This window comes from Nicotiana tabacum, chromosome 10 (assembly GCF_000715075.1).
Source record: "Nicotiana tabacum cultivar K326 chromosome 10, ASM71507v2, whole genome shotgun sequence".
NCBI classification, from domain to species: Eukaryota; Viridiplantae; Streptophyta; class Magnoliopsida; order Solanales; family Solanaceae; genus Nicotiana; species Nicotiana tabacum.
The window spans coordinates 87,353,023-87,366,910 of NC_134089.1; the positions used below are offsets into that span (position 1 = coordinate 87,353,023).

A 13,888-nucleotide genomic window follows, 5' to 3' on the forward strand; every position below is an offset into this window, starting at 1 on the left:
GACAAATAGTCGTACAAATTTGAAACGGAAACAGGTCAAATAGTTTTGTGGTCCATTACAAACATGTTTTTAGTTGTATAATCTTACTTCTTTTTTTAAACAAGAGATTTACTTTTACACGTAAATGATATTTCTTTTATACATAAGAAATTTAAAAAGATAATTTTCTTAAATTCAAAATTATAAAGGGACGTACAAATATCGCGAAACGAAAAGGGTATGTGTTTCACATTGCAGACTATTGTATTTGAACATCCAAATATTGGGTTTCTTTATGCGTAGATTGCTCCGCTTAAACCAACTATTGCATTTGACAGGCACTTGGTTGGATGGGTTGTTGGGGGCTGTAAAAGCATGAACCATATGTCAAAGGCTTGATCTGAATAAACAAGTAAACATGGTATATTGTCTTTAGTATTTGTTTAAATTATTACACACTGTTAACTTATTATAATGATTAATCAGATATTTGGGTAGAGGATTGCTTTTTAAAAACATCACTTTCTCATTAAATATTGAAGAAAACTTACGGACGTCTTTAGAGAGAGCAGCCTCTGTTTGTCTAACTTTTATTGCTAAAACCGAGAATGTAAAGAACTTATTAAACGAAACTTGAATAAGCCCACAAGTATAATGGAATGTGTTTATTCTTTTTTTTTTTTTTGGTACACAGAATTTGTTTATTCGGTTACTTACTAAAATTGTAAAATAAAAAACTTTTCCTAAAATTTAGGAGCTCAAAATCAAATAAGTTATGTTTGACTCAAAAGATATTAAAATCTTTTTGAACAAATCAATCAAAGATGAAGGGGTAAATCTTAGCTGAATATAATAATCTCTAGAAAGAAGAATAATAGATAAAGAGAAGATGGACGTTAAGTTTCTTTTCATTCAAGAATCATAATCTTTCCAGGGTCCTACCCCCTGTTACAAGGTTATTGTCCCCTTTTATACTAAGAGAGAAGCTCTTCTAAATTGTAAAAGACAAAATATAAGGAATATTCCTAATGTCCCCTAATGGGCTTACACTATTACAAGGGTCGTACAATCTCTTCTTTGCCTTAAGGTCGTCTCCTTCGGGACGTCGACTCAAAAAGACCCTGTCGTTTGTCGTACTCCTCGTTGGTCATGGTTGGTCAAATTTGGACCCTTACAGTTAGTCTCTCCGCTTATCGGGGTTGCAACCGGGTGCGTCCTCGATGAGCGGACTTCATGCGTTCTTATGGAGAAATTTGATCCGTTGAAACGTTACGACGTGGTCAACGAGGGACGGTCAGCGTGTTCAGCAAGACATCGAGTGATACACTTTACCGGGAAATGATGTCAGCTTCACGTGCGTCATCATCACGTAGGTTTTCGAGGCAGGAATTGATGGTTTGATGCTTCGATTCTTGCGCTGCTTTGTGACCTGCCGCCTCGATTTTGGCGCCACCTAACCCTATAAATAGGTGAAGGGTTTGTTTTTTCGATTTTTTTTAGCCATTTCACTCTTGATAACTTCTTTCACTCTTCCTAATTTGCTCTCATATCCTTTTGTTTCTTCTTACGTTCTTCATTCGAAGCTTCTTCTTCCTTCTCCCTTCTTCCTTTTGTGTTGATATTCCTTTGAACGATATTATGCCGAGGTTTCATCGTTCTCGTGAAGAGGTTCCTGAAGCCATACCGTTGTCCACGACGCCCCCTTCTGGCGGCGAAGATACGGTGGTAGAAGAGGGTGACAACCTTCCTATGGTGGAGGAGTTACTACCGAGGCATCCCTTATCCCGGAGTGACTTCCTCAAAGACCCCCTCCTACTCCAGACCCCGTATTTTCTGAGATGGAGCAAGTTCATATCGATGCTCTTCGTGCAAAGTATGGCATTCCCGCTCATGTAGAAATGGTTCCGATGGGGAGAGATTACGTGGATGCCCACAGACCTAGGTATTGTGCTTTCTATGAGTACCCTTTCATGATCGGCTATACTCTTCCTCTCTTCCTCTTAGTGAAAGAGTTCTGTAGGTTCTACCAAGTTTGTCTAGAACAACTTTTGCCATATACGTTCAAGGTACTTCTGCTGCTGACCAAGTATGTGAAGTTGGCGGGGTGCAATGTTTTTGTCCACCACCTTTTGCACATGTTCACGCCCGGCTTCCACAGGGGTACCATGGTGCATTTGAGGCTTTATGGCACGAAAGGGTTGGTGGTTGGGACAGATTACCGGGCAAGCAGCAAGTTTTGGCACAAGTACTTCTTTTTCAAAACCGAACATGTCGTTTCTGATTCTGCCAGGTTCCCGGAGCGATGGAATGAGACTCGTAAGTGTCACCACTCGTTTTACTCTTCATTCGTCTGTATTTATTTTAAAGTTTGTTTGTTTCCTATTTCGTAGCTCTAGGACATCCGCCTCGCCCTATTGCGGATATCAAGGGTTGGGTAGCCCGTTTGTTGCCTCATGCAGCAGAGACTCGTGATTGGCCCACCTTCGTGAAGCGTTACTGCCCTAGAGTCTCTTCTGGTAAATATTTTCCTTACCACTTCGTTGGCCGTATGACCTTGTTTATTAATACGACCCTTCGTGATGACATGTCGTGGAGCTTCCAAGCGAAGGGAGTCGGTCCCTGCATTTCGTCAAGCCATTGCTGTCGCAGACGCACAATTTGTTTTGAGTGAGTCTGTTCGAAAGAGCCATCCCCAACCTATTTAATTAGAGGATCCCTATCGAGTCGTGGTCATGAGGGAGAAGGCTTCTTTCGTACCGGCTTCACATCCTTTGGACGAGTCCTTTAACGGGGACGAGCTGCTATAGAGAAAAAGGAGAAGGATAGAGCTTGAGAAGGGCGTGGCCGAAGACGCTGACAAAAGCAGGACATCGCAGACGACACCCGTGCCCACTTTTATGGCTGATGCTATCTTGTCAGGGAGATCTCCCCGAGTGGAAGGATCTTACCTAAGAGCTGGCTCGGTGTGATCAGCTGAGGGCGGCGTATCATCCAATGTTGGAGGTCGTCGTGTTGAGGGTGACGACTCAGGCTTAAATGTCAACCCAGAGGATGTCAATGAGTTCGTAGGTCGCCATACTCATGTGGAGATCAGAACGGAAGGGTCTGATCATCATATAGTCATTCTAGGGGGCTACAACTTGCTGCTGAACTGCGAGCAAGTGGCGTCTGCTCTAGCTCCTCTATGTGCTGCCCCTGAGAACGAGGTGCTTAGGGCGATGAGTGACGTGGAGTTGTCTCAGAAGGTCGCCGGTATGACTTTGCAGGTAGGTGCCTTTCCTCCCCTTTTTGTCGTTGGGTTTGTGTGGTGATCGTCGTTCTGCATTTTGTTTCTAACTTCTTCCTTTTTTGTCAGACCCTCGTCATGGAGATTGAGCGAGAGCGTAGGGAGAGTAATAGGACTGGTCTTTATGAGAAGATATCATCCAAATATCAACAGTATCGTGCTAAGCATCGTGCGATGGCCGATATTTATCATCACGACCCTGACTTTCAGTTGTTTCGTGAAGGGCTCAAACAACGGGAGGACTAACTGGAGCGTAAGATCGAAGAGTTGAAGGAGCGGGATGAGGAGCTCATGAAGGTTATTGCTCGCAATAGTGAGCTCGGGGCTTCCCTTCAGGTGAATGATGACGAACTTGAGTTGAGTAGGGGTGATGGCCGAAAATACCGACTTACAGGCAAAGGTGCCCCGTTTGACCACTGAGTTGAATGCGAAGGCAGCAGAGGTAGAAGGGCTTAAGGGCGAGTTGAGCGTCGGTATTGATAAGTTGGCGGCAACCGTTTCTGGAATCACATCTTTGGAGAATGCCCTCCGCGTTTGCAGGTCGGAGCTGGCTGAAGAGAAGAAGGCCTCTGGCCATAAGGTTGCAGAACTCGAGGGGCGTGTCAAAGAACTGGAGGCGGAGTTGGCTGCGTTAAATGGACAAATGGCCTTACTGAGGGTGGAGGATGCAAGTCGACATTCTCAGCCTTCTACGTCTCGCGCCTCAACCAATCTGGTCGTGCCCCGTCATTTATATAAGTTATGGGTCTATGCAGAGGCTCGACTTGATGTGTATAAGGCTTTTCATGCCGAGAGAAGGGCTACTAAGGTGGAGCTTCAAGCAGTGCACACCGAATCTCGTGTAGCTCAGTGAGGCATGCGGGTACGACTCCCTCACACCTGATGGGGATAACATCAACTTTGATGATGCGAACCGCCTTGCTTCGGATTCGTGGTACGAAGGTGCTTACCCCTCCGGGGATGATGTGTAGTATTTGTTTGTACTTGCTTTTGTTTTGGGATTTTTGCGGGGGGCATACTTGGGTCCGTTTGTAAAGGCAAGTGTAAATAATATTTTGATGTAATGTAAAATTCATTTCATCGATTTGTTCTTTCTAACGAGGTCGAACTTATATTATCGTCGATGGCCTTGGCCATTGGGATGTTGCTTCGAACTGTCGTCGAAGTAGGATCCCATCGTAGTTCGAACGAGGTCAAACTCATATTATCGTCGATGGCCTTGGCCATTGGGATGTTGCTTCGAACTATCATCGAAGTAGGATCCCGTCGTAGTTCGAACGAGGTCGAACTCATATGATTGTCGATGGCCTTGGCCATTGGATGTTGCTTCGAACTGTCGTCGAAGTAGGATCACATCGTAGTTCGAACGAGGTCGAACTCATATTATTATCGATGGCCTTGGCCACTGGGATGTTGCTTCAAACTATCGTCGAAGTAGGATCCCGTCGTAGTTCGAACGAGGTCGATCTCATATTATTGTCGATAGCCTTGGCCTTTGGGATGTGCTTCGAACTATCGTCGAAGTAGGATCCCGTCATAGTTCAAACGAGGTCGAACTCATATTATTGTTGATGGCCTGGGCCATTGGGCTGTTGCTTCGAACTGTCGTCGAAGTAGGATCCCGTCGTAGTTCGAACGAGGTCGAACTCATATTATTGTCGATGGCCTTGGCCATTGGGATGTTTCTTCAAACTGTCATCAAAGTAGGATCCCATCGTAGTTCGAACGAGGTCGAACTCATATTATTGTCGATGGCCTTGGCCATTGGGATGTTGCTTCGAACTGTCGTCGAAGTAGGATCCTGTCGTAGCTCGAACGAGGTCGAACTCATATTATTGTCGATGGCCTTGGCCATTCGGATGTTGCTTTGAACTGTCATCGAAGTAGGATCTCGTCGTAGTTCGAACGAGGTCGAACTCATATTATTATCGATGGCCTTAGCCATTTCTTGTTGGAGATTTGATCGTATTCCCGTAGGAAGACATGTCGACTTTGTTCATGCAATGGAGGTTTAATTATATACTTGTAAGAATCACATGTTGACTCTGCACATACAATGGAGGTTTGATTAAATTCTTGTGAGAATCACATGTTGACTATGCACATACAATGGAGATTCGATTATCTATATCCAGTCCCTTCATTGCTTCGCTCCAGAGATCATGTCGACCGCTCGAGGTAATGAACAACACTGCGATCTCAAGGACGTCTCCCTTACTGCCTCGTTAAAAACCTCCCCGGGAAAACCCGATTGGGACAACACCCGGGTGAGGGAAAAAAAGTACGACTTAGGTGACACCTTCTTTTAGAAGTGGAAGTACTTGAGATGGGCGACATTCCAGTTGTTTTGGAGTAGTTTTCCCTCCATTGTTTCTAACTGGAATGCTCCTTTGTTCGCTGCAGCTATGATTTTGTATGGTCCGTCCCAGTTCGTTCCCAATTTTCCCTCATTAGGGTCTTTCGATGCTTGTGTTTTAGCCTTGAGGACGTAGTCTCCGACTTTGAGTGGTCGCACATTGGCTCTCTTGTTGTAGTATCTTTCTACTTGCTGGTCCTGGGCTACCATTCTTATGTGGGCCATGTCTCTCCGTTCTTCGACTTCATCCAGATCTTGTAGCCTACTTTCGTCGTTGTTGGGTCCGTTCTTGTTGGAGTATCTCAAACTGGGTTCTTCGACCTCGACGGGTATAACTGTGTCAGTCCCGTAGACTAGTATATATGGCATTTCTCCTGTGCTGGTTTTTGGCGCAGTGCGGTATGCCCATAATACTTCCAGTAGTAGTTCAGGCCATAGCCCTTTAGCATCTTCAAGCTTCTTTTTCAATATATTCAATATTACTTTATTGGAGGATTCGGCTTGACCATTGGCGGCAGGGTGATATGGCATGGAGATTATTCGTTTGATGTGCCATTTTTCGAAAAACTCACTCGTTCTCTTTCCGATGAACTGAGGTCCGTTGTCGCTGCTAATTTCTTTGGGGATGCCAAAATGACATATTATGTTTTTCTATATGAATGCGATGACCTCCTGATCACGTATTTGAGTGTATGCACCTGTTTCCACCCATTTAGAAAAGTAGTCAGTTAAAACCAAAAGGAAGCGTACCTTACCTCGTCCTACTGGGAGGGGGCTGACTGTATCCATTCCCCACTTTATGAATGGCCATGGCATAGTGATGGAATGAAGGAGTTCCCATGTTTGATGTATCATAGGGGTGTACTTTTGACATTGTTCATATCTCCTGACATTGTTCGCGACTTCTTTTTTCATGGTGGGCTAGTAGTACTCGGCGCGGATGAGGCATCAGACGAGGGAACGGTTTCCCATGTGGGTGTTGCGGTGCCCTTCGTGTACTTCTTCCAGTACTCGCCTTGTTTGATTTGGCCCAAGACATTTGGCTAGGGGGCCGCCAAACGTTCTTTTGTAGAGATCACCGTTTATGAGGCTGTATCGAGTTGCCTGTACCCGGAGTTTTTTGGCTTCTTTTTTATCTTGTGGGATCGTTCCATCCTACAAATATGCTACGAGGCAGTTATGCTAGTCCCAAGTTAAGTTTATAGAGTGTACCTCGACGTGGTCTATTGCGGAATGGAGGAGGGTGACCACGTTTTCTTTGTTGATATTTTTGGTAGCCGCAGCTAGTTTGGCGAGGCCATCCGCTTTGATATTTTGCGCCCTAGGTATTTGGTCGAGGCGGCATTCATCGAATTCTGGCAGTAGTTTGTGGATTTCCGACCGGTACTTTTATAGTCTCTGTTCTTTGATTTGGAAAGTCCCAGGGACTTGGTTCACCACGAGTTGAGAGTCACAATGGAGGACGAGTCGTCGAGCGCCATATTTGAGGTCTAACTTCAAACCTGCAATCACAGCTTCATACTCGGCCTCGTTGTTAGTCATCTCGAGGCATCGTATGGATTGGCAAATACTTCGCCTGTAAGGATTTCGAGGACGAGTCCCAGTCTCGATTCCGAGGCATTAGAGGCACCGTCGGTGTGGGGGACCTAGAGGTCGGTATGTGTGGAAGTGTGGAGTGCTTCCTGGTCTACCTCGGGCAATATTTTTGTGCTGAAATCAGCGACGAAGTCGGCGAGCACCTGCGACTTAATGGCAGTTCGCGGTTGGTACGTTATGTCGTGCTCGCTTAGTTCTATGGCCCACTTGGCTAGTCTACCCAATAGTTCAGGTTTCTGTAGGATACCTCTTAGAGGGAAGGTTGTCACCACCTTTATGGGATGATACTGAAAGTACGGTCTAAGCTTCCGTGAAGCTATGACCAATGCCAGAGCTAGTTTTTCAAGGTGAGGGTACCTTGTTTCGGCATCGATTAAGGTTTTGTTGATATAGTAAGTTGGAGATTGCATACCTTTATCTTCACGAACCAAAACTGTGCTTACCGCAACTTCGGAAACTACTAGACACACAAGTAGACATTCACCTGGGTCTGGTTTGACGAGTAGTGGTGGCGAGGATAGATACATTTTCAGTTTTCTCAGGGCGTCGATGCATTCTTCGTTCCATTGCAGCCCGTCGTCTTTCCTTAGCACATTTAAGAATTTGTGGCATCTATCCGAGGATCGTGAAATGAACCTTGATAGGGCGGCTATTCACCCTGTTAATTTCTGCACCTGCTTTTTGCTGGTCAGTATCTCCGGTATTGTATCGATGACCCTGATTTGATCCGGGTTGACCTCGATTCCCCTTTGTGACACTAGGAAACCAAGGAATTTTCCTGAAGTTATGCTGAAGGCGCACTTTTCAGGATTCAGCTTCATCCTGTACTGCCTTAATATCTCGAAGGCTTCCTTCAGATGACCAATGTGATCCTCTTTCTTTGTCGACTTCACTAGCATGTCGTCGATGTAAACCTCTATGGTCTTATCGAGTTGTTCTTTGAACATTTTGGTGACTAACCTTTGATACATGGCCCCTACATTCTTGAGCCCGAACGATATCACCTTATAGCAGAACGTTCCTTGATGAGTGATGAAAGTGGTCTTTTCTTGATATTCTTCAGCCATTAGAATTTGGTTATAACCGGAATAGGCATCCAAGAAGCTCAGCAGTTTGTGCCCCGCTGTTGCATCGATAAGTTGGTCGATGTGAGGTAATGGAAAAGAGTCCTTCGGACATGCTTTGTTTAGATCAGTGAATTCAACACATATTTCCCATTTCCCATTCTTCTTTTTTACCATGACCACATTGGCGACCCATTGGGGGTATTTCGATTCTCTGATGGACCCGTTGGCGAGTAATTTATCAACCTGATCGCTGACTACCTCATTGATTGCGACATTGAACTTTCTCCTCATTTTCCATACCGATAGATAAAGTGGATCGACATTCAGCCTGTGTGTGGCGATATCCCTCTGAGTGGGAAAAAGCAAATAGATCGACGTTGTTAGTTAAAAACTCACGATACTTACCTGGCTCCGAGAGGTTGTGTCCAACATAAGCCTTTTTGGTGCTATTGGTGTTATCCAATTGGACGGGGTCGAGATTTTCTATGGTTGCCTTGCAAGCTTCTACGATGTCCGGGTCTTTGATGGCCTCTACTTGTACATCGGGTTTGGTTCCCGACCTGGTTGATTGCTATGCTTCCGCACTTGCCCCTTTTAGTTGTTTTGTATGTGCGTAATCTTGGGCGATCTGGTAGCATTCTTGGGCGGTACGTGGCTTGCCTCGGATGCTGAATATCCCCCATGGGGTGGGAGATTTTATTACTTGATAGAAGCTTGAAGGGAAGGCTCACATGGCGTGTATCCATAGTCGTCCTATTATGGCATTGTAGGCCGTTTCCTGGTTCATGACGTGGACTGTCGTTTCCAGGGTAACCCCTCCTTCTAGGACAGGTAGCACTATTTCTCCAGATGTCCGCTCTACTGCATTATTAAAACCCGTTAGTGTTATGAAATGCGGTATTATTTTATCCTCAAGCCTCATTTGTATGAGAACTCGTGGGTGAACAATACACGCGCCCCTTCCGTCATCCACCATTACTCTTTTTACATTGATATCTGTGATGCGTAAAGTTATAACTAAAGCATCATAGTGAGGGAAAGACAAATCGTCGGTATTTGACTTATCGAAGATGATACTATCTTCGAGGTTGTCATACCGTTCGTGGGCGACTGTCCGTTTGAGTTTATGTGTGGTAAGGTAATGTATGTTTAATTTGTCGTAAGGTAATTGACATCAGTCCAAGGAAAAGATTATTTGGAGATTATAAGGATTATAAGTAATGAGTAAATTTGTGAAGGTGAGAGGGTAAGTAATATCAAAGAAAATGATTTTTTTCGAAGTTTGGCATGTTGGGATAAAATATGGCTCGAGCTAAAATACTCGGTATTTATGGACTAGTACCATACAAGATACCACATGACCATAATAGTAAGGTGTATAAAGTATGTAAAAAGTGAGTAATATTTTAAGTAAGTGGGAATAATTCTCAATTTTTCGGGTAATTGATTAATTACCGGGTAACAGGACATTACCTAGTTAATTAATAAGTGGTGATGGATTATTTGAAGTCTTGGATAAGATAAGCTTGCCAAAAACATGGCAACCCCTCTCTTTCATTTAGTGACTAAGCCTTTAGATCATTGTGTTAATAAGACACTTGTGAGCAAAGTTAAGCTTAAGAGACTGTATGTTCCAGTTACGCTAAGTGTCACCCTCGCGAGTAAGGGAATGTGTCATCCTTGGTACAGGAGGATTGCTACGAGGTGAGTAAGGATCATTGATGTTGAGAAACAACGCCAAAGTTGAAGAGGTAAAACATCTATAGGTAGATCCTTGTGGCTTCAACTTTTAGTACACCCCTAAAGGGGGGGAATGGAGTGATGTGACATTAAGTCAGAATTAAGTGGTTTTAGTGACTATGGAATGGTAAAGGAAGTAAAGGTTCCTGCCCGAGCTGTTAAGGATCCAGTGCGAGACGTAAGTTAAGAAAAGGGAAATAACCCAAGAAAAGATGAATCGTATAAGTGCACCTATAAAGCCAGGGTGATGCAGGCTGCATGACAGGAGGTAACAAAAGTTGCAAGATTAGGAAGATTTCGACCACAGGGCATGATATGAGCAAAACGACTAAAGGGGGGAATACCCTAGACTTTGGATTTATTCACAGAGCAACTGCTTAAATGACAAGAAGAGTATTAAGGTATTCACAAGAGTTATAAGTTACGAAAATGATAAGAGCACCAGTCAACATTCGAGGACGAATGTTCCAAAGAGGAGGAATGATGTTACGCCCCACAATATTACGTCGATATTTCGTTCGGCAGTATTATATTACGACATTGTTACGCTTCGCAGTAATAAGTTACGATAATGTTGCACCCTGCAGTAATGTACGTTGTATTTGTCGTAAGGTAATTGACATCAGTCCAAGGAAAAGATTATTTGGAGATTATAAGGATTATAAGTAATGAGTAAATTTGTGAAGGTAAGAGGGTAAGTAATATCGAAGAAAACGATTTTTTTCGAAGTTTGGCATGTTGGGATAAAATACGGCTCGAGCTAAAATACTCGGTATTTATGGACTAGTACCATACAAGATACCACATGACCATAATAGTAAGGTGTATAAAGTATGTGAAAAGTGAGTAATATTTTAAGTATGTGGGAATAATTCTCAATTTTTCGGGTAATTGATTAATTACCGGGTAACGGGATATTACCTAATTAATTAATAAGTGGTGATTGATTATTTGAAGTCTTGGATAAGATAAGCTTGCCAAAAACGTGGCAACCCCTTTCTTTCATTTAGTGACTAAGCCTTTAGATCATTGTGTTAATAAGACACTTGGACAATATCCTGCAAATACGTATTTATCTTTTGGAGCATATGTCTTGTCGATAACTTGCTGTCTTAGGACATGTTTTTGGATGGCTATATTTAGCCCCATACAACACTAATTGAGCCTTCAAGGTTCAAAATAGATTTGGAAATTGATTTTCTTGGACTCTTAGCATATATGGATTACTTAAGTGTCTGAAGAAATTACTTGATGCAAATAATAACATACAACCAGAAAGAGATATATGGTGTGATTTTTGGCGGACAAGAATTCAACCGGCTTAAGTTATCTAGTGTTAGCAAAGGAAGTTTGGACAAGAACATCTGGAATTTCATAAAAGGCTTCATATTAAAATAGCAACGTGAGTTCTTGGTTAGTAAAGGAACTCTTACGAAATTATATTGTGTAATCCTAGCAGGATTTTGTGATTTTAAGAGAGCACGGTACAATCTTTCCCAAGAATATCATACGAATTTTTTCCTACTCCAGGTATGTTAAGGCTAAGCTCTTCTTTCATTTGGCATGATCTCGTCATTACATTCATATCCCGAAATTTACGTATATTTTGCTAGTCTCACAAATTGCGTATATTTTTCTAGTGTTGTAAGTTATAATATTCTCCTTATCGGGATTTCATATTCAGTTGAGTATTTCCTTCTTATAGTCAAGAGAGCAGAGAAGTTTATATATATAGTATTAAAAGTATTTTCATTACTATCGAGCTATAATCGATGGGCAGGCCCCTATTGGGCAACCTCTGATTAGATGACAAGTTATATACCGAGTCTACTGTAGCCGAGCGCTTATGAGCGAGCCTAGTTGGTCGAGATATAGAGCCTAGTATGGCCGAACGCGTATGAGCGAGCCTACTACGACAGAGAAGTTATATATATATATATATACCGAGCCTACTGTGGCCGTGCACGTATAAGCGAGCCCAATTGGTCGAGATACAGAGCCTAGTATGGCCGAGCGCTTATGAGCGAGCCTACTACGGCAGAGCAGATATATATATATATATATGTATACCGAGCCTTATAGGGCCGGAAAACTATTTTACTTACTATATTGAGAGAATTGAGTCAGTATCAGCAGGTAAGCATATCTTTAGATTATCTTTGATTTCCAGCTACTTGCAGTTATTATATTATCAGTTCAGTTTCAGCTTTCAGTATATTGCCTTACATACTCAGTACATTATTTCTTACTGACGTCCCTTTTGTGGGGGCACTGCATTTCATGTGTGCAGTTCAGACAGACAGACAAGTAGGCCTCTTCAATAAGTGTTGCCCGAGCTCAGCTTGATCGGTAAGCTCCATGCCTTTCGGAGTTTCCGGGTCTAGAGCCTTATGTATATCTTGTATATATATGTATATATGTCATGAGTAGGTCGGATAACTGTTCCGATCATAGTATATCCATTAGTAGAGGCTTGTAGACATATCTTGTCAGTTAGTGTAGTATGTTGGGCTTTCAGGCCTTGTATGTATATTTGGTTGGTTTGTTAGTTGTAATAAATATGACGGCCTTGTTGGCCAAGCTTTATATTCATATTTAGTCAGCATTCGTTGTCGTCTTGCAATGTGGCCCATGGCCAAAAGTATGACATCATATGTTCAGAATCCCTTAGTTGCAAGTTGGTACGCAAGGATAGGTAAGGCACTGGGTGCCGGTCTCGCTCCCCCAAGTTTGGGGCATGACAAAAGTGGTATTAGAGCAGTTCTGTCCTAGGGATTTTACAAGCCGTGTCTAGTAGAGTCTTGTTTATAGGTGTGTCGTGCACCACACTTATAAGCAGGAGGCTACAGGGTATTTAGGATTGTCCCTCTTTCTTCCTACTCTAGATCGTGTGGTAAAGCTCAGTTGTAGGAACTCAATTTCCTAAACTCTATCTTACTTATAGTACGACGATACCTACATCCAAAAAGACGGTTGGTAAGAGAGATAGTTGTGGTAGAGCTGAGTCAGAGGAATTGGATTTTTGTAAGATGCCTACGACAAGTAAATATGAGGTCTTTAGCAGATCATGGGTGTACTGAAATGGGTAAGCTTACTGATAAGAAGCCTTAAGGCAAGAATGCCTATCCATCTTTATGGTGAAGGACAATGAGAGATTAAGAAGATAAGTACAAGTTTCGTCAAGTAAAAGGAGCAAGGTGAAAAAAGGTACGAGGTACCTAGTTAATGAAGGTTAACAACATTTATAATTGAGGCAGAGGAACATAAGCTTCTTGAGTTATATTTAATAGTAATAGAGGTATATATAATTGGTCACACCCTTTCCAGATATGTCCTATAGTGGTTAACAAAAGTAGTATAAGAAGAGATGATGGATGAATGAATTACGTCAGTTGACATTTACGTAGGATATTGCAAATGTATTAATAGATCTCTTTATGAGACACCTAGATGGTGCACTCTAAAGTAGTGCAACCAGATAAGAGTACCACAAAGACTTTCACTATAAGCCTTGACGGGATAAATATTACCTTAGTGTGGCTCGCGTCCCTAGTAAAGCGAAAACGTTAAGCAACTTGAAGAGCCACTGGATGGAGCCAAGGAAATCTAAAAGCGAAAAAATGTCGTATTGAAGTTTTCACAAGAAAAGGGATATGAAGAAATATTAGCAGAGAGATAAGGAAGCATTATGAATAAGGTGTGATACATTGATGAAAACGGTAGAGTGTTACATAACCTATTGTCAAATGAAGGAAGAGACGAAAGGTGATGAGCCTTAAGACAATAAAAGAATATAGGCCATAAGGTCATATCCCCATTTTGAGAAATAAGTTCGCAACTCTAGCGCGATTACCAAGAGGAAAA

General features: G+C 42.7%; 1 protein-coding gene across 1 annotated transcript; it reads right to left on the bottom strand.

Moving 5' to 3' along the window:
- Positions 1-5,570: 5,570 nt before the first annotated feature.
- On the bottom strand, positions 5,571-6,152 carry LOC142165235 (uncharacterized). Its single transcript, XM_075223833.1, has one exon. The coding sequence runs from the start codon at positions 6,150-6,152 to the stop codon at positions 5,571-5,573; it is 582 nt and encodes a 193-aa protein (XP_075079934.1).
- Between the last annotated feature and the right edge of the window lie 7,736 nt (positions 6,153-13,888).